Source organism: Ascidiella aspersa, chromosome 1, assembly GCF_963924565.1.
Source record: "Ascidiella aspersa chromosome 1, kaAscAspe10.2, whole genome shotgun sequence".
Classification (NCBI taxonomy): Eukaryota; Metazoa; Chordata; class Ascidiacea; order Phlebobranchia; family Ascidiidae; genus Ascidiella; species Ascidiella aspersa.
In genome coordinates, this window is record NC_139447.1 from 9,261,708 (window position 1) to 9,281,652 (window position 19,945).

The 19,945-nt window shown below is 38.5% G+C and overlaps 1 protein-coding gene across 1 annotated transcript in view; it reads left to right on the forward strand.

Annotated features, from left to right (window-relative positions):
* LOC146167108 (centrosomal protein of 290 kDa-like) overlaps positions 1-19,942 on the forward strand; it is an 88,031-nt gene extending 68,089 nt beyond the window's left edge. Inside the window, exons 32-52 of the mRNA XM_083380725.1 lie at positions 25-165; positions 715-806; positions 2,782-2,920; positions 3,432-3,631; positions 4,126-4,210; positions 4,830-4,958; positions 5,602-5,739; positions 6,114-6,253; positions 7,062-7,291; positions 8,950-9,110; positions 12,058-12,171; positions 12,468-12,634; positions 12,952-13,097; positions 13,810-13,958; positions 14,305-14,400; positions 14,698-14,883; positions 15,687-15,857; positions 16,372-16,496; positions 17,072-17,213; positions 17,801-18,013; positions 19,042-19,942. Coding sequence (XP_083236851.1) covers positions 25-165; positions 715-806; positions 2,782-2,920; positions 3,432-3,631; positions 4,126-4,210; positions 4,830-4,958; positions 5,602-5,739; positions 6,114-6,253; positions 7,062-7,291; positions 8,950-9,110; positions 12,058-12,171; positions 12,468-12,634; positions 12,952-13,097; positions 13,810-13,958; positions 14,305-14,400; positions 14,698-14,883; positions 15,687-15,857; positions 16,372-16,496; positions 17,072-17,213; positions 17,801-18,013; positions 19,042-19,317 — 3,240 coding nt within the window. The 3' untranslated portion in view covers positions 19,318-19,942. The remainder of the gene's footprint in view (positions 1-24; positions 166-714; positions 807-2,781; positions 2,921-3,431; positions 3,632-4,125; positions 4,211-4,829; positions 4,959-5,601; positions 5,740-6,113; positions 6,254-7,061; positions 7,292-8,949; positions 9,111-12,057; positions 12,172-12,467; positions 12,635-12,951; positions 13,098-13,809; positions 13,959-14,304; positions 14,401-14,697; positions 14,884-15,686; positions 15,858-16,371; positions 16,497-17,071; positions 17,214-17,800; positions 18,014-19,041) is intronic.
* The last annotated feature ends 3 nt before the right edge of the window (positions 19,943-19,945 follow it).

Sequence of the window (19,945 nt, forward strand, 5' to 3'; positions counted from 1 at the left end):
TGAGTTAACTCTTCTTATACACAGGGCGTCGAGTTAGAAAACGACCGCCTTAAAGACCTACGTCACAACCTCCAGAGTGACGTCATGTCGCGCGATCGCGTCATCAATGACCTTCGTCTCCACATGCCGACGTCACAAACGGTCACCGTTGCCGCTGACAACGTGGTTAGATTAAACATCGTCGTTTTTGCATTAAACCTATAAAGTTTGTATACTCTAAGGATAGAAAAATGACATAATAAAAGCTCGCTATACACAAAAGTGGTTCAGAAAGTCGGATTAAAGTGTATAAAAAATTACCCGCAACATGCCAAGCTCACATTCTCCGCCAAACGACTTACATATTATTGCCAAGATTGCTCTCTTTAACTGTGCTTTTTTTCATTTTCAAAATCAGATTATTATAGGAATGCAATAAGTTGAAGATCAAGTAACAGCTTTTCCAGGGGAAAATAATTCGAGTGTTTTTGCCAACAATATTTTTTTTAAATATTAACTTTTTTTCCATTATTAAAACTTTCACATATCTACTCGTATATAATCTCTGTCATTTGGACACGCTTATTCGTCGTTAAGTGTTTTTTGGTGCTAATTAGCGGCCACATGACTAAAGCAGAACCCAAGCTTAAGGTAACAAGACGATAAGCCTAAAAATCTCTCCCGTTATCCCCTTAAGTTCACAGCAAGCTATAGTCCAAATTCTGTCTTTCGCAGGATTTGGAATCTAAGCAGCAGCTCCGCGTCGCCATGGAAACCATCGAGACGCTGAAGAAGCGAATCTCGGCCAAAGAGGAGAGCCTAGACAGGTGTGACGTCACAATACCTTTTGAATGTTTTCAACTTATTTTGGGCCTATTTTTTTTGATTTGCAAGCTTTAAGAAATCTGTCTAGGGTTAAAGCTATTTTTGGACCTATTTTTACCTCAAATGTTCGAAAAAGGCAGGTTAAAAAAGTAACGACTTATTTTGAAGCTTCTAAAATCAAAATCCATGTGAAAAATTTGTTTTTCAACTATAAAATAAAATTGACTGCTTTAACGTTTAACGATTTCGGTCAAAAGGTGTCGTTTAAAAGTTGTACGCGGTGTATTTTCAAACCTTCCGCATTTTTAACTGCTTACGCAATATATGACGTTATATTTGTGCTGCTACAACCCTAGGGTGTTCATTAGGGTGCTTGGTGCTAAGATAAGAGATAAAAAACACTCATAGAATCGCTTAACCCAGGGTAGAATAACTGTTGCCGAATACCTGCATCACTTCTCTGATAAGTAGGGCGATTATTTTTGACCTAAAAAATGAGGAATTTATTTTACAAAATTTTGACCTATTAGAAATACTTTGAAGTAAACAGACCTATTGTTGTTTGAAGTACTACATTAGTGTAATGGCGTAGTTATAGTCACTTGATTTTGACGTTTCACTGATGGTCGGTGGAACGCAAATCAGTTATTTTTTCGGGTTTATGCATAACTCGCGTTGGTATTTTGACATACTTAGCATATTATCGAATTAAGAAATGTTATGATTGCGAATCACCAACGAAAAAAGACAACACAAATATTTTCCAACGCTATTGTCCAAATCAGACAAATCGAAAAGTAATGCGCTTATTTAGGCCTGCGTGGTTATTTTTACCGACTCACGTATACCGTATGTTGTATAATGAAGATATAATACCGTTAAAATGTTGTTGGATACACTTCAAAACAAAACTTAGATAACATTTATTTAAATAAAAATATAAAAAGCACGCTACAGTTTTTATTAATTTCGTGAACGATATTTGTGCTGTAAATTTTGAGAATATTTAACCTTTTTGCCAAGTCAAAAAAATATTCGCCCTATTGATAAGTGATTCACCGAGGTGAAGAAGTGCGGGAAACGAAGCAACTACTTCCCGCGGTGGCAGTTTCCCGTTCTTTACGGGGAATGCCAACGACGTAAGCATTAGAATGGTCACACACCGGCGCCTAACTTAATGTGTGTTGTGATTCAACTGATGAACGGCGTACTGATAAATTTCACGTGCAGGAAGTTTTGTCAGAAAACCTTAGGTGTACTTTGCATAACATCGTGCCTTTGTACATGACTTGGCTTATCACTGGTTTACTACTGATGCCTAATTTTTCTTCACGCCCTTTGTACAAACGCGGTTTAATGCCAAGGAATGAAAGGTAGAATTAAAAAAAAACATACTTACTACAACACTTGAGTAAAGCAGTGTTTTTCAACCAATGGGTCGCGGCCCAAAATTGGGTGGCTGTTTGATTTGGTTGGGTCGCCGACTGCAGTAATTTACATGGTTAGATTTACTGACCTTGGTTCTGATCAAGGTTGCTCCGAAATCTGAAAAAATCATGTGAGAAGTACGAGGACATAGCTTATATTAAATAAGTTCAAACTTACATATGCAATTGGTTGAATGTTTTGTTCACTCATATTGAGTTCAGTGGATAGGAATGGGCGACAAAACCTTCTCTGTTATATCTTTGTACTTACCCTTAGTACTCGGGTCACCACAAAAAAATGTTTAGTACTTGCTGGGAACGATGCATTATAGGCCTTCCAGCCCAGAAATGATAAGTTATTGAAATACTTTTATACAGCTGGTCGAAAATTCTTCAGGCACTTTTCTTTGCACATTTCAAGCTGGTAAATGATTTACTTTAAAATTTCATACCGACCTGTCTCAAAACGCCTGTAATAGTAATTATCCGATGTTAGTCTTTATCACAAAACTACTACTATTTATCACAAAACTACTACTTTTTTTCGAAGACACAAGCAACTTCTGGAGGAATCGCGTAAGGAGACCGAGGGGATTACCCTAGCCCACGAGAGGGAACTGATGCTGATGCAGAGGAAGATCCAAGGGAAGACGGACGCTGCTTTCACGCGGTTCAAGAAGGACGCAGTGGTTGGTGTCCGAATTGTATGTAGGCAGGAGAGAGGGGTAGAACCAAAAACTCCAAACGCGTATTTATCAAAAGTATAAAGCATTTCTGTAAAGTTCTGGAAATTAATTGAAAGAAAGAATTTAAAATACCCTGTTTCGGGGTTTTGGGAGAACTTAAAAATTTAGTCGCCTCATAAGTTGACAACAGCGGTTTCTGTGGAATATTATATCATTTAAACTTTAATGCCACAAGCTTTATAATATTCTATTTTTGGTGATTTTTATCTCCGTACGACAACCACAAACACAAGTTAAGTTTCCATGCTCTGTTTCTTTTTCTTGGTCCATTGGAGTAACTGAATAGTTTGTTTTCTAATTTTATGTGTGGTAATTCAAAATCCGCTCGAACCAATTCAATTTTGTTTTTCTTAAAATTTCTGGTCAGTTCACTTGGCAAGCAAAGTAAACATACCGTTCGCACAATTCGCATTTTTCAAACGCATCGTCCACAATGGCCATTGTTTCGTCACAGAGCGCGGTTGACACAGGCCGCTCGGCGGCGCCCACTGCCGATCAGCTGCGGCAGCTAAACGAGCTTGAAGACATGGTGAAGGAGCAGGATGCTGCGATGTCGGCTCTCATGGATCGCATCCGCGCCGCGAACGCTGACGTCACAAAGCAGAAGAGGCTGGTGGCGGAGGCGAGGAAGAGCGGAGAGCAGGAGAGGAGGAAGTGAGAGTTTTTGGTGTTGTTTGAGCTGCTGCAGTTGACACATTTAAAGTGTTATCGTTAAAAGTGCTAGGCAGTTCGTCGTTTTTTAAGACACTCGATATATAAATTTTAAGGATTACAAAACACCTTGAGGAAGTTAAACTGTTAAAAAATAAAAAAATATATGTTCTTGGAAAGCACTTTAAAGCTACTTAGCTTTTACATTTGGAAATGTGGTGTTTTGTGGTCCCAAAAGCGTGACATTTTGACGAAAATATATTTCAAGCATATAATATCTCAGTTTTTGGAAAGGTATATGTGGTGTATTTATACAATGTAATATGTTTTTTCGCTTCATTGTGGTTAATGGTATAGCTGTGCCTGTCAATCACGGGTTTACGTTCAAGGCGTAGATAAAAATTTTTACTTAACAACCTTTTTGTCTCAAGTTCTCTTCTTATTTAAACCTTAAAACTAAACTTTTCCTTTGCGTAATCGAGTTATTGTGTCGTCAGAATGCAGAACGACCACGACGCGATCTTAAGCGCCATTCGAATGAAATTGGCCAAGAAAGTCAGAAAGATCGAAGAGCTAGAAAGGGTAAGAAATTGCATCTAAATGTCGGAAATCCCTTTTCAAGCAAGGCAAATCATGTGCACATAAAGTACCATTAGTAAAAATCTTTATATGTTTAATGTTTTAGCACTGAATATGTGTAGTGGAAATCACCTTGACCCTTGCGAGATAAATGTCGACCTTATTTCCTGATCAGTAATAGCGAAATACGGCAAAACTGGTCATTTAGGCCAGACACTTTTTTATAGATAGTGTGCTGACGATGCTTTTGCTGGCGAAATATATATATATATATATTTTATCATATTTAAAAAATTGTTTGACCTGAATGACTAGCTTTTCTAGAGTATTCCACTATGTTTAATGTTAGGTCTCTCTTCATAAAATGAAAAATGCTTTTACCACCTTTCGCTCCTAAGTGTTACTCATTTCCAATGATACGTCTATTTTTTCGCATGTTTATCACTAGGCCATCTGAAGATTGTGAAAACCAAAAAAATGGGTCCAACCTGCTGCAGTTGTAGATTAACTCATTTCCTTTGTCCATAACTTATTTCTGTTACCTAATACAAATAATGTAGCTGTCGCAAAAGTCATGAATTCGATTTCTACCAATGCGGCTAATTTTATCTGGCGATTTTAGGAGCTCGTGGTCACCAATTCGGAGCTGGAACGTCAGAAGGAAGCGAACTCGCGCGCTCCTGCCACCACCATGAAGAACCTCGTTGCACGACTTAAGGAACAGCTGGAGGAAAAGGAGAAGCAGCAGCAGGTGGGAGTCGCTATGTTCCCTGCCCAATTATAACCTTATCCTAGAGCAGTGGCTCTTAACCTTTTTTCTTGCTGCACCCCTTTCAAATCACCAACAAATTCTCGCACCCCTGAAGTCTTTTTGACCAACGATTGCGGCTTACGTACCATGGTACACCGGAAGCCATCACAGACTAACTGAATCTGTCGATCAATGGTGCAAGCAAGGCAGGCTAGAAAAACAACTAGCGTGCAGTGAGGTTCAAACCCACGACCTCCCGCCATACCGCGACAGTCGCTCCACCAACTGAGTACACAGGCTCAGAGCTTATCTTAAAGAGTTAACACGATGTAAATTTCTTCCTAACGTTTTGTGAGACCCTGGTAATTAATACTTTGGCATCAACTGGCGAGTTTTTTCTCAAATGCATTATCAGTAAAACGTCGAGCAAAAAAATTACAATTTGGTAACCCCTTCGAGGTTAAAGCACTTAATCACTTTTACAAATTTATCCGAGCATTACTTTTACAGTTTTCAGTAGTTTGATATTTTTGCCTGTTTTCTCTGCTGTCTGTTCAGTAAACATTTAAAAAAGGTCAATATATACCACAGTTTAACTTGCCTTAGGACAACGTTGTAGTAAGATATATATTTAAATGCACAGAAACTGAGCCACGCGTTGACTGAGCTTCGGTCTGACCTGGTGAACCAGGCCCAGGAAAACATAAGGGCTGCAACAGCTGAAGAGGACGGGGCCGCCAGTGTGAAGCACCTAGTCGAAAAGAGGACCGCTAGTTACAAGGTAGGTTCTAACTATTTTTTTATTTTTCTTATAATAGTATTAAACTGGAACTTTTATTTTAATTGCTAAGCGTTGTGGGCAAGTCGCTACTGTAATATATGGATCCAAAAAGAAGGGCAAAAAATGTAAACCAACTTTAAAAACTGTTTCATATGGGGAAGAAGTTTTGACGCCTGTATTTCGTTATGCGCTTGGAAGTTTGTTAACTTTTAACTTGGTCTGAAATATGCGTTTTTTTGGACAAAAATTTTACTTCGCATAAACAAAAATATACTTTTGGTAGAAACCCGAACTTACCATATTAGGCAACAGTAAAGTAAACAATAGTCAATTACAGAAATGAATTGCTTACGTTACACACCTTTGATTTTAAGGTTCAGATTGAGGAACTGAAAGACTCAGTGGCTGAAATGCAGCGATCCTTGAAGCAAGCCAAGAAGGGAGAAGAAAGCCTCAAGGATCAGCTAAAGAAGGTTCTGGAAGAATCAGAGAAGCGAGATCAGACTATTCGAAGGTGGGGCTAACGTTGTTTAATAACTTGTATTGCCGAAACGTATGGTAAATATTGATAAGTTAATACAACTCTTTTTAAAAACTTTTTTTTATCGAATAGTAATCTGGCATTGAAGAACAACAAAACGTAAATCTCAAATCAGTGCGATTGCAAAGGCTTGGTATCTATGAAACAGTTAAATCGGCCAACGCTTGAACAGCTGTCTGAGCAACCGACAAATATTTCAAGACCGAACCTAGAATTTAGTTACCATCGAACCTTAATTCTAAACTACGAGATTCCAATAAAAATAAGTCGATTTTTCAGTTCAAAACAACCAAGTATTGCGACAGGGATTATATCATTGTCTCTTGTCAATTATGTCGAATTTTGGAAGTTGTTTATTTCAGGCCAAACGATTCTAACTTACCTCACCACAAGGTGTGTGGATAACTTCCAAAAACGCCTCCTAACTTTTTTAAGATTTATTCTCATTTCACATACTAAACAAGTTTAGCGTTTTTTTACCTCAAGATAATAATTTCTTAGACTCAAAACAGACGAGCGCGCGCTTAACAGGGATTATAATAATGTCCCTTGTAAATTCTGTCCACTTTTGGAAGGTTTATTTTTTTATAACTTACCGTTTTATGTTTTATAACTTACCTTACCACAAGGTACGTGGATAAGTTCTCGAAATGCCCCAAAACTTTGTCATGAGTATTACTCATTTCACATACTAAACAAATTTAGCGTTTTTGACCTTAAGATAAAAATTTATCTTTACATCCTATAAACGAAAAACATAAAAATTAAAAAAAATTTCTAGACTCAAAGCAGACAAGCGCGCGCTGGACAGTGACGTCACGCAGCTGCGGGACAAAGTGAAGCGTCTGAGCAGGAGCCGAGGTCCGGACTCTGCTCTTCGCTTTGAGGAGGAGCAGCCCACCAGGCTCCGAGCAAGCGACGAAACGAAGAGGACTCCAGCTCCTCCTAGAGAGGTCGTAAGGGAGGAGGAAGTGGAGGTTGTGGATGCGGAGGAAGAGAGAGGAGCAAGATACGAGGGAGTAGGGTAAGTGAGCGTTTGGTAATTTTAAGGCAGTGTTTGCTATTGGTGATTAACAGCACCAACTAAACTACATAAATGCCAAGCATGCTGCCACATCTACAAAATCAGTCATGCATGAAATCAACCATGGATTTGTTAAGATAGTTCTGAACAAAATTGCTCAGAACATTTGAAAAAAATGCGAGAGAAATACGAAGACAACAGTCATAATAAATAAATTTGGCTCTACAGTGATAAGTTTGTAAACATTTTAAGACAGATCTATCTCTATGAAATCTTCAAGATTTTAGAAGTCTAATCGTTTCGAGAAGTCCTCTATTATGTTCTGGGTGCGGTACATTGAATTAAGTAAATGCCGCAGGACGGTTAATACACAATCAAAACTTTTGAAATGATGTTTTGAAATCAGTATTTACGATAAAAGTGTTACTTTTCATTGGTAACGTTATCATCAAGTACACATGCCATCTTTAGTTCGGTATAGTAATTTGCAATGCTTAAAAATATAAGCTTAGGCATTGAACAGCCATTAAAACCCCCAAAAATGTATAAAGTTTCTTTCGGGCAGAAAAGCCCAAAGTAAATGATAAAAGCTATACATTTTTTTTACATGTATTCCTTAATAATGACTTGTATGATGATTAGGGCGATTGTTTTTCAACTTAAAAAATTACACGTTAGGTCAAAATTTGTCAAAATTATTTCAGAATCGAATAAAAATGCACACAAATTCTTTACAAAATGAAAAACAAATAACTATATGTCAGTTTTTTAAAATTATCGTTCAGTTTTTGTGAAATTTGTCGTTCATTTTTATGAAAAAAATGTTGTTTTGATTTATGTTCAACGACATTTTAACTGTACTATATCTGCATTAAAGCAAAATATGGTATGCGCTAGAAGAATTAACCACCGAGGCCTCTCTGATTTGGACAAGTGTATTCAACAATATTTGCTGTCTTTTTTCGCTTATGATTTGCAATTGCCTATTTCCTATTTCAATAACTGGGTCTACATTTTGCTAATTTGGTAGTTTATAGTTATTTGTCTTTTTAAAATGAAAAAAAAATATCAACTAAGTATTTTCATTAGTTTTGCATTAACCCCAAAACATAACTGATTTGTGCTGGACCGGTAATCAGTAAAACATCAAAAACGTCAGTAAAACATCAAAAACGTGTGATTGACGCCGCCAAGACACTAATGCAGTACGTTGAACAACAATAGGCTATTTAAATCAATGTTTTTTTAACAGGTCAAAATTTTGTCAAAATAAATTATTTTTAGGTCAAAATTTGTGGAAATTTTCATTTTTCAGGTCAAAATTTCCAATTGTTTTGGTCAAAAAATAATCGCCCTAATGATGACGTAAAGAACACAATTTAAGTTAAATCCAAGGTCAAACATTTTAGACAGTATGTAACTTTATCCGCGCTCAATATAATCGCCGCAATCAAACAGTAAATTGCTTTGCAGACAGATTATTTTTTCCGCAATGTAATTTATGTCTAAATCCCGCTTTATTATCAATCTCAAAATCAATAATAGCCTTTATGCGCCCTTCCACTTTAGCCAAACTCCGATTAATAAATATATAAAAACACTCCACTCAATTTTATACGAACCTTTTCATTGAAATTTTTCAGGCCTTCATCTGCGCGATCGAAGGTGCCTCGTTCCAAGTTCCGTAGTTCGTCGGTCGCCGACCTCGAAAAACTGAACAAACTGAGAGCAGAGAAGTCGGCCATGAGGGAAGAAATCGAGAACCTGAAGGAGAAGCTAAAGTCAAAGCTGGAAGAACCGACAAAGGTAGGATTTAGGTCGGTGATGTGACTTAGCAAGCAATTCATCACTACTTATTTGTTGTTGTTTTTTGCCTTAAACCAGCGTTTTTCAGCCTTTTTTAGCGGTAACCCTAATACTAAGCGTAAAAATTACAGCGAAGCTTAGGCGACCCGATTCCCTTCACTGAACTTTTTGTAGGCTTTAAGTCAGTGCTTCCCAACCTTTTTCAGTTCGCGAACCACGTTTAATGCAAGTTTTATTGTGCGATCCTTAATGAGATATGACCAAACAAATAAAGTTACGTAAAACCCGCATCTCTACTACTGGCGTACGTACTGAAACACTTAATGCGACACAACACATCTAGGTGTTACGTATTTGTGATGTTGTTGCATAAGTGTTACGTAGTGATAATGCAAGAATTTCCGGATCTCATGAAAAAATATGACATTTAGAAATTCTTCGTGACCCACCAGAAATAGCTTCGCGGCCCACCGATGGGTCAACTGGTTGAAAAGCACTGTCTTAAGTGAACGAAACACTATTAAAACCACAGCTTTATTAAATAATCATTTGTTGAATATGAGCAATGTCTTCTTTGGGATTCCGCAATTTTCTCAAATTTTGGAGAAAATAAAATATAATCAGGTAAACTACTGCAGATGGTGACCCAATTCTGCGACGCTAATCATGGGTTGAGTAACACTGCTTTGAAGCAATTATTTTGGCCGTTTCACAACTTTAGTTACCGCATTTAAATTTCCGGTACTTCTAAAACACCTATGGCCAATGGCCATACAGCGGGACATTTGGCTAGGGACGGAAAACTTTTTCATTTATCTAGTTCAGGGATGGCGAACCTTTTCATCACGCGGGTCACAAACGCAATCCCAATCCTTGCAAAATGCACAAGTGGGTCATATATTGTAAGGTATGCTAATTTTATGCGAAGCTTTGCTGCTGCGTCGTTGTAAGTGGTATTGTGTTGGGTTGGTAATTCAAGGTTTTTGGGCGATTTCCAAATTCGGATTCCCACGAAGATTAATAAACTAAATAGATAACAAATGCTGAAGCATTTTTTATAGGATTACAGGAGTTCAGCACAAAGATTTTCAGTATGGTTGAACCAGGGTTTAAAGAATTTTTAGTCTGCGATTTCTTAAATTCCCTAAAATTATCGCCACCTACATTTACAGCGATAAACGAAAAGCTTTTAGTTTTCTGCTCTTCTGCACGCATTTGTCAAAGTGCAGTTAATCTACTAGGCCTACTGGTCACCCTTAAAATAATTTTGCGCGACCCCCTGTTTGGGCAGCCCTGATTTAAACAGTATACTGCTTTTCAACGATTTTTTTTATATTTATCCTTTCCTGACAATGATTGACAACATTTCGATATTTCTAGAAAGGCAAGTGGGTCATTAAAAATCTGTGGTGGGTCACTTTGTGACCGGCGGGTCAGTGGTTCGCCATCCCTGATCTAGTTCCTTTAATCTTGCTGTCGTGCATAAAAAACAACCACTGCTGTTTCTGAACGTTGAATTTTCCGCACTACATTGCTTTTAGGTCACATTTGCAATTTTTTAATTTTGTTTCGACAATTTCCACAACCCCGTCCCACGAAATAAGCCTTTCAAGGTTACAAAGGAAATGTAACGGCAATAACGTTTTTTACTTGGACTGTCTTCCTATGTATATATATATATATGTGTGTGTGTGTTAAACATAAAAACACAAGCTGTGACAAATGTCTTACAATATTTATTAGCTAATACGCTGCGATTCGTCACTATATAAGTTAAAAAATATGACTATACTGTTCAGCAAAATGCGTCAATTTGCAGTATATAGATCTTATCAAGGGCAGAAACAATGTTCAAACATATGTCTGTTGAACAAATTGGTCTTTTGTTAGCTCCGTCCAAAAGTCTGCGTGTATACGATTAATTCGAACTCGTTCAATATTCCGCCGCCCCATATACTACTACCCACACTTAGGCTGGCGGCAGTCAACAGCTCATAGGCTTTTGTTTGCCTCGTTTTGTGGTGTTCACCTTTTATTGTTCCCATTATTCGTGAATGGGATCCAGACTGTCAGCTGAGCGCTATATGTCGAGACGTGCGCTTGTAGATTGGCTTTTAATGACGAGGCTTACTTAGCAGAGTAAATATGCCCATCGTATAACCTTGATATTTTAGTGCCACAATAGGTTTGACTTAGTCGGCAGCCGTGCTTTGTACAAAATATATCAAAACGTTTAAGGGTGAATTTGCTTATTCACCGTTTTTGCATGACAGTTTATTTTTGATTAGGACGGTGATCGTCAACTAAAGGCAGGTAAAATAATTAAACTTTCAACAATAGGAAACAGCAAATGTTTGTTTTAAGATTCATGTTCTAGGTAACAAGTAGTTTTCCATTAGAGTGTTGTTGTTTGATCTGTATTGCGCACAAATTGTAGTCCTTCGTCCGTTAAGAGAAGCTATTGAGTAGCAACTTGAATTTACGAAACTTGGTTGAATAGCTTAGAGTTAGGCTGTATGACTGTCGTCTCTTAAAGCACTATTTAGTAAAAGAAAACCCAAATACAGAAAAAAAACTAAAATATACCCTAAAATACTAGTCTGGTACAAATATATAAACTAGCATGGGTAAAGACAAATTTTATACCCCCTCAATGTGGATTTTACCACTCTTTGAAACCTCTCCATGCTGTACTAACGCTTAAATTACTTTGTCGATTTTTTGTAGTATATTAGTTTTTTTGTAACTAATATACTTGGTCAACTTTAATCGCTTGCGCTAGATCGCGACTGAATAGCTGATAACTCTCGATAGGGTAATAAAGTTGCACTATATTAAGACACGTTGTATTGGAATCTTGACAAGCTTTCGCACAGCCGTTCTTCGTCAGGTCAAAATAGACGTTATACGTCCATTTACAAATATTAAAAACTCTCTGTCACTTTAGAACACTGTCGAAGTTGCCAAGTGGGACGCGAAGAAGCAATGGCAGGGAAAGGTCGATGCTCTTAAGCTGCGACTTCAGGAAAAGGAAAAACACATCCAGGTGCTCGACAAACAGGTCGGTTAACATACCATTTATTGTGTTTAAACGGCCGCCATTTTTTGCCCAACCTTGATATTTTTTAAATGCTTTTCAAGGCATTTGGCGATGGCATTATTAATGCTGAACTTTAAATGTGTATCCTTTGAGAATGTAATACAAATTTAACATAGTATGAAAAAAAATGTAAAAATATTCATTTTTAATGTGACTTGCCTAAAACTGCATTAACACAGATTGGCCATCCCACTGATTGTTTTTTCATAAAAAAATGTCGGTTTAGGTTCGTTAACCACTTTACACGAACTTTTCAGAGCGTCCAGTTACGAGACACCGTGTCCCGGTTGGAACGCGAGAAGCTGCGGCGCCAGGCGACCCCCCTCGGCGCCCCCATACACGCCCAGAGTACCGGGGAATTCCCGGCACCGCCCGGCGAACAAACCATCCGCAAGCATTTGCACGAGATCGAAGAAATGAGCCAGTAAGTGGTTATCTTGTCTTATGTTTGTTACAATTTTATTGCTTTTGGGTATTATGTGATAACTTTATCTTCTAAATAGCTCAGTTTTCCACCTAAAAAGTTTTTAGATCTAGAACAGGGTTTAACAAACTTTTTTTCATATAGGTACGAATAACTATAAGGTTTGACGATCGCCTGTAGTTTCTCATATTTATTGTCATTTGAAACCATACTTTACCTGTACGCCTATATTATAGGCTCTTTTCTCTCAGTAGGATAAACAGAAGCCCAAAACTAGACCTGTTGCCATAGAAACGTGCAACCCTTTGTTCATCCAGGCGCCTCCACCAGCTGGGAGACGAGAACAGCGAGCTGCGTCGGATGAACGTGTTGCCACGCAACCGGATCGCGGCCGAGATGGAAGCGAAGAATGCGAGTCTCGAGGAGAAGCTCGAAGCTCTGCAGAAGGAAATCCTAACCGCCGGTTCGTTGTTACGTCACAGAAGGATTATTGTTGACTGTGTTTTGATTTGAAGTGTACAGTCGTATAGTTTGACAGGAGGTCATGGTATCGGTATTTGGGTGGTGTAGATGTTTAATCCGATGCCCCATTAGTATCAGACGGCTGTGCTTTCCCCAAAAATTATCCTATACTGAGATTTGGTTAAATATAAAGTATGGAAAATCTCTCGTCCTAATTTTAAAGAATTATTTATTAGTGTATAATGTTAGGTCGATACTGGTTGGTGATACTGCTATCGGTACTCGTCTGATATCAAGTTGTTATCGATGACAATCTGATACCAACTTAGAACAGGCGTTAAGTCAAGTTAAGCGATCCAATATATCCTTTACCTTAAAGGGAATTTCGTCAGACTACACCTTTTTGAATTAAGTCAACGTTGGTTTGGATTTACAAAGCTGAATGATTTTGGAAAATAAATATCTTTAGAAAACGCAATCCTAAATATTTGGAAATTTCTAAAGGATACTTTACCTAAAAGCAAGAACAAAATTAACTGGTGCCTGCACAACCGTTCTGTGAACGTTTTAAAAATCATAATTTATTCCAAACCTCTTGTGCACACAATGTTATCTACTTACGTACAGGTTAAAAAGTTTTTTATCTATTTAATCACAACCCCAGCTATTAGGCTACACATTGTCATCAGATATAGAATTTATTTATTCTCCAGGTTTCCGTCAAGAACGCGATGAGTCTCTAGCCAGCCAGTTCAGGGAACGCGAAAGCCGACTTCAGGGACGCGTGCTCAAGCTCGCTTCCGACAACACCGAGATGCAGTTCGAGCTGGAACAGATCAAGCGTGACGTGCCAATGCTCAAGGTGACCTTGGAGTTTTTATTGAAAACCACATGATACGATCCTGTAACTGTTACATATTCAACTTAGTTGAATTGTTTAAAAACGAAACATGTGTTTCTTTTTATGAACATTTTTACTGCCAAAGCGTTTTTTTAGAACGTGGGTATGTTTTTCTGCTATAACCTCATTTATTTTTAAGCGGTTTCACTTACACAAAAGCAGTTATATACAAGCATTAACAGCGTTATTCGCTTCAGGTTATAATGATTCCATGCTTTACATCGACTCGAAATCTTCCAGTTATAAATTCTATATCGATTTGAACAATTTACATCAATTTAATGTACATTAATCGTTGTGTGCGCAGGACCGCGTGGAGCACCAGCAGCAATACATCGACTTGCTTAAGTCTGAGAAGCGGGAGGCTGAGCTGAGACTAGAAAGGTTAAAGGGTCAGCGAAAGGTCAGTTATGCTGCTGTTGTAAGTTAATACTTACACTTAGATGACAATGGAATTGTATTTTTACGAGTTAATCACTCTTTTTTTGACAAAACTCGTTTAACTATATGTCGAACACCGTTGCTCACAATGTAAGTTAAAAAAAACTGTCCGGAGGCCTAATTGTTAATTTTGGTTCGACTCAAAACTACTGCAGTCATCGACCCAAACAAATAAAAGCGAAATTTTGGGTCGCGACCTATAGGTTGAGAACACAGGTTTACCGCGGTATCCCGAGTGTTAACGCTTTTATCGCCGCAGACGGCCCCGGCAAGCGGCACGGGCGGCACGAGCGGCAAAAGCGTCGCCGAGCTGGAGAAGACGGTCGTGCTGATGAAGAAGGTGGTTGAAAGGGTCCAGCGAGAAAACGAAGCACTAAAGAAGGCACCTGGTGTTGTTTCGAATCAAGTCGTAGACGAACTGCGGTCCGAGAATCAGATTCTCAAGGTTTGCAAGCTGTTTTGTGTAATTTTATAGTCCTGCCAGTGTTCCCTAATTAAATTAGTACATATCAGTGTTGTAAACAATTAAGTTTTAAATAACTAAGTCCAAGACAAGTCCAAGTCATCAGTTTCCTAAGTTAAATCCCAGTCAAGTCATTATTAGAGCAAGTCATATCAAAATTGGTAAAAATCGTCTAAATGAGCAATAAATCAAATAAAAAAACAAAAAAAACAACAACACCATAATAGCAATCCAATCGTTTAACGTGCAATATAAGTGAGACAAAAAACTCTGTTGGAATAAAATGGTGAATAAAACACTTAATTTCAACCCAAGTCATTTTACCATAACGACTTATGTCAAGACAAGTCATTTAAAAGCAGTCGAGCCGTTGACTTAAGTCATTATACAACAATGGTACATGTATCAGTATCAAACTTTATCAAATAGGAAAAAAGTATATAAAATCGCTTCGTTACAAAATAACATATAATAAATGCTGTGTTTTATGTAAGGTAAGCGTCTGAACCGTGTGTGTAATATATGGTAACTTACAAATCTTTAGTCTACTATTGTTTGTGCTCATCCCACAAGTACAGCGCATTGCTTTAGCCGAGACTTGAACACTGTTTTGTAATTTACAGGAATATTGATTTAATCGGGTCTTTGCGTCAACTCTTTACTCACGGCATTTGCGCGTTGTTTCAGATGGGATTCGAACTCAAGACCTGAGGACGTCGGCTTTAACACAGCGTTCGCTTGTTCGCGTAATACGGCTAAAGCTTACTTTGACCTTTTCTTCACAGAACCGCATTAACGAGATGACGCAGCAGATTGGCGGACAGTTAAGCTTGAGATACGAGAGCAAGACGCAGTCGGTTGAGAGGCTCTTGCGAGAGAACGAGAGATTGAGGAAAGAAGCCAACAAGCACGCCACCGCTCGGGATAAAATAAAGGATTCAAAGATATCCTTGCAGGTGGATTTCTGTCTTTTAATCTGTATGTGTGTGGTTTTGTTGGTTGGTAATTAGACGTATAGGTGAAATATTAAAGTGGATCCAGAGGGTAACCTTGTGTGAATCTATTTTGCATTTTCAAGGTCATATAAAGTTATATCTACTTCTTTTCGGACTAACCACAAAATTTAACAAATAGGCCCCAAAATTTGTATGCATTTTCCTATGCAATTACATAATATCAGTCGCGTGCTTTTGTGTGAAATTTGAACAAAAAATGACTCGCTTGCCCACTAGTGGATTAGCGGTGTCAGTCGACGCCATCTGATTTTAAAAAATGCAATGTCATCTTTAAAGCTTTTATTTAACACGTTGACATTTTAAAGTTAACCGACAATACATATGAAAACGTGCTGAAAACCTTTTTTTCAGCGCCTTCCTGTACGTTTATCCAGTAATGGTTGTACATAAAACTAGTAAGAAAGGGGCAAGTTGAAAAAAGCTAATCTAAACCATAAACACTTTGTTATTTTAGACCGAGCGTGACAGCCTGATGAAAGAGCTGGACGAAATGAAGAAGAAGTTGTCGGTTGCTGAGAGCAAAGCTCCCAAGATCGCTGGAAGCGGGAGCAAAGGATACAACTCGGCTGTCACGAGCAAGTAAGTATATTTGAAACAGAAATACTACAAATTGCTCGTTTAGCACAAACTTACGCGTAAACCCACGTTTTCTGCTGGCCTCAAAACAGTGATCAAGTTTAGCTTTTGTACTTTTATTTCCTCTTCGGTTGATTTACACCAACACGGGTGCACTTAGCTTGTGGTTTGGCTCTTTCAAGGATGTGCTTGATAGCTGAGTCCAGTGTTTTTTAAGGTGTTTTGGCAAATTTCTCCAGCAGTTTCCCAAATTTTGGACTTGAAACTTTTTGGTATTTAAATGAAACACTTGCGGTCTCTTAAAACTACTTAGCGGTCACCCAAACCAAACCTTAAAAAAACCCTGGCTGAGTCACCAATGTGCTGGTCGTGTTTACCAAGGGCCACGGGTTCAACTCTCACTTAGCACTATTTCATGACTGGTTGCAGCCCTGTGGGACAACACAAATGTTAATAAATTTTAATTATCCTCAACCGAAATTAAAAAAACACAATTTTTTACCTTTGCAAAGAAAGTTAAACAACTATTTTGATGTAAAGCTTGGTTCAACTTTTTTTTATTTATTTTACTCTCACAGGATGCTGGAGGCGCGACTTAAAAAGATCGAGGGTGAATTCGAGAAAAAGGGTTCCGAGGTGGTTTTCCTTCAACGGGAAGCCAAGGAGCGGGATGAACGCGAGGTGGCGCTAAAGAGCGAGATCGAGAGGTTGACTGAACAGGTATGAAAATAGTTCGTTTTCAATCGTCTCTGTTGGATTACTTATAGTGCGGTGCTTTTCAACCTAAAGAGCCTTTCGCACTTTCTTTTTCACTTTGTTATTTTGGAAAATTTTCATCCGCGCGAAATAAGCACAGTAAGTTTGCAACCTTTAGTTTTCCCTATTTGTGAAATAGCAATGAGAGGGTTTGTGTATTAAAACCGTGAGCCTTAACCGATATAAAATAGATAGCTTAAACTGCAATAAACCACTAAGAGACTAGATTACTGTAGCTGTAACGCATAAGTGGGCGCACCAGCTTATTCAATTACTGTGTTACAAATAATGAAAAGTAATAATATGCACCATTCCCATCCGCACATTCATCCGCGCGACGTTTGTCATCCGCATTACAATCTTTTTCATCCGCACAAGTTCGTACCATCCAAAGGGTTAAAAAGTACTGACTTAGGTCGGTAGATTCCGAGTTTTCGTAGAATTCAGTTGTTTTGTAAATTACCACACGACGTCTTAAGTCACTCAAACAGCACTTTTTTTTTAAACTGCCGCATTCCAACCTTGGTAACAAGACATTTTCTTTCCCCAAGGTTGAAATCCTGGAACGGTTCCCCCCTGGGGCGGGCAACTCGGACCCCAACGTGGTTCGGGAACTTCAGCTGAGCCGACTGACGATTGCGCGACTTGAGAACGAACGCGATGAGCTCCAGAACGAAATCGAGCTGCTCAGGATCAGGGGAACCTCCGAAGACCCCAATGCTGCCCCTGCTGGCTCTTCGGGAAGAAAGGCATCGAAAAGCGATGTAAGGGTTCTAAATCGCATAGCGTCCTCCCGACGTTAAAAGTTTGCCATTACTTTGCCCGACCGAAAAATTGTAACCAGAACGCGGGTCGGTAAAGGATTAAAAAAGTTTTTACTGAATATTAGAAAAAAATAAAAGTTTTTTTCGGAACATACACCTGTTCTTGCTCTCCCTTAAACCCTTTGACATTCTTAAGCGACCTACTGTTTTTTCGGTAAATATAACTGTTCCGTGTTCCTGACTTTAGGGAAATTAGCCAACACCAATATCTTTGCGATAACAGTTTAGGTAGCCCCCTATCATTGTGTATGTCCAACAAACCGCCCCGATGACATTACAGATTGAGAATTTAGACTTGGGAATGATATAAATCCAGTTGTTTTCTTATATTATTTAGGGTCCACTTAAAACAGTAGTTCCTAATCAGGCAATTGCCACCAAGTAGGTAATTTGACAATTGACAAGAGTAACAGCAAAAAGTGGGCTCGGATTTTTTAATTAACTCTAGGTCATAAATGACAATTTTTATAACAATTTAATGAAAACCCACCAAGTTATTCTCAAGGCTATTGGCATCATAAAGGTTAGAAACCACTTATTCAGGCACACGAATAGTCGAATTCTGTACTTTTGGCAAGTTTGTATTTAAAATTCAATGGCCATACAAACATTCTGAGTTTATACATCCCCGACAAAATACGGGGTATATCAAGCGCCAATAATATAACAAGGTGGCAAGGGGCATATTCAACCTCATATCTTTCCGGATACAGTTGACACCAATTAAATTGAGAGTCTGGTCCATTGGTTAACAAACAATTTCGCTTGACAGACCCCTTTAGCCTGTTTGAAATAATCTATAATTGGTTAAAACAAGAAAAGCTAAAACAATGAACCTTGTTGAACCCCTAAAAAGTTATTTATTAATCTGGAAAACCTGGCAGATGTTGATGTTTTTACGTCATGGGTCCATTAACCGTACTATTAATTATTTAGGACTAGTCATACTCAAAAAAACGTTATTTCAGGAAGAGCAAGACGAACTCCTCCGGGAGCGAGCGGAGAACATCCGGCTCGGAACTGAAGTGCGCAAGCTCCACATGGAGAAAGAGGACCTTCGGGCGGAGGCTGGGAAGCTGAGAGAAGAGCTGAAGAACTTCAACGAGGACTTCTTCGACGAGATCGAAGACCTCAAGTACAACTACACCGAGGCGGTGAAGCGGAACGTACTTTACGAAGACCAGCTTCGCGCGGTTTCGCGGCAGTTCGGAATCGACGTCGACATTCAGTCGCACGAAAGCTAGGGCTTGATCTTTTTTTGGTATTTAACTTTGTCACTGTTCTGAACAAGGGCTTTGGTATTTTTTGCGTTTTGGGGGCCCGTTTTATATCTCACTTTGATTATAATTTCCATAAAAAAATGGCTTTGTTATATAAAACCAAAAGTTTAACATTTGAATTGCTTTTCTTGTGATTGTTACCCTTGGAAACTCGAGTCTTGAAATGTAGAAGTCCAAGCGTAAACCACCGTTGGCTGACGTATACAGTAAAATGTTGAAAACAAAACAAAAAGCCAACATCAATGTGTTTTAGCATCCCTTCTTTCATTGTGAACTTGATATCAATGACGGTATATATTTTTTCTTTTCGTCCGTGCCAAGCCTTAACTATCTCAGCGGTACGTTTGAAATCCGCCCAGCTGCTCTGTACATTACTTTTTTCCGACGTTGGCTCGTCATTTTATCTCGTACCAATTAGGTTGTGGTGCGCACAGAGCTATTTTTCTCTTCAGTCAGTTGTCTGTTGTTATTTCTTATAGAAACATGTTATATGCGTTCGTATGCGGGTACTGTAGAACTAGAGCTATTTTATTACCTTCCATCCGTATGCGAGCTGTGTGATCTTTAAATAAATAAACTTTTTGTCTATAAA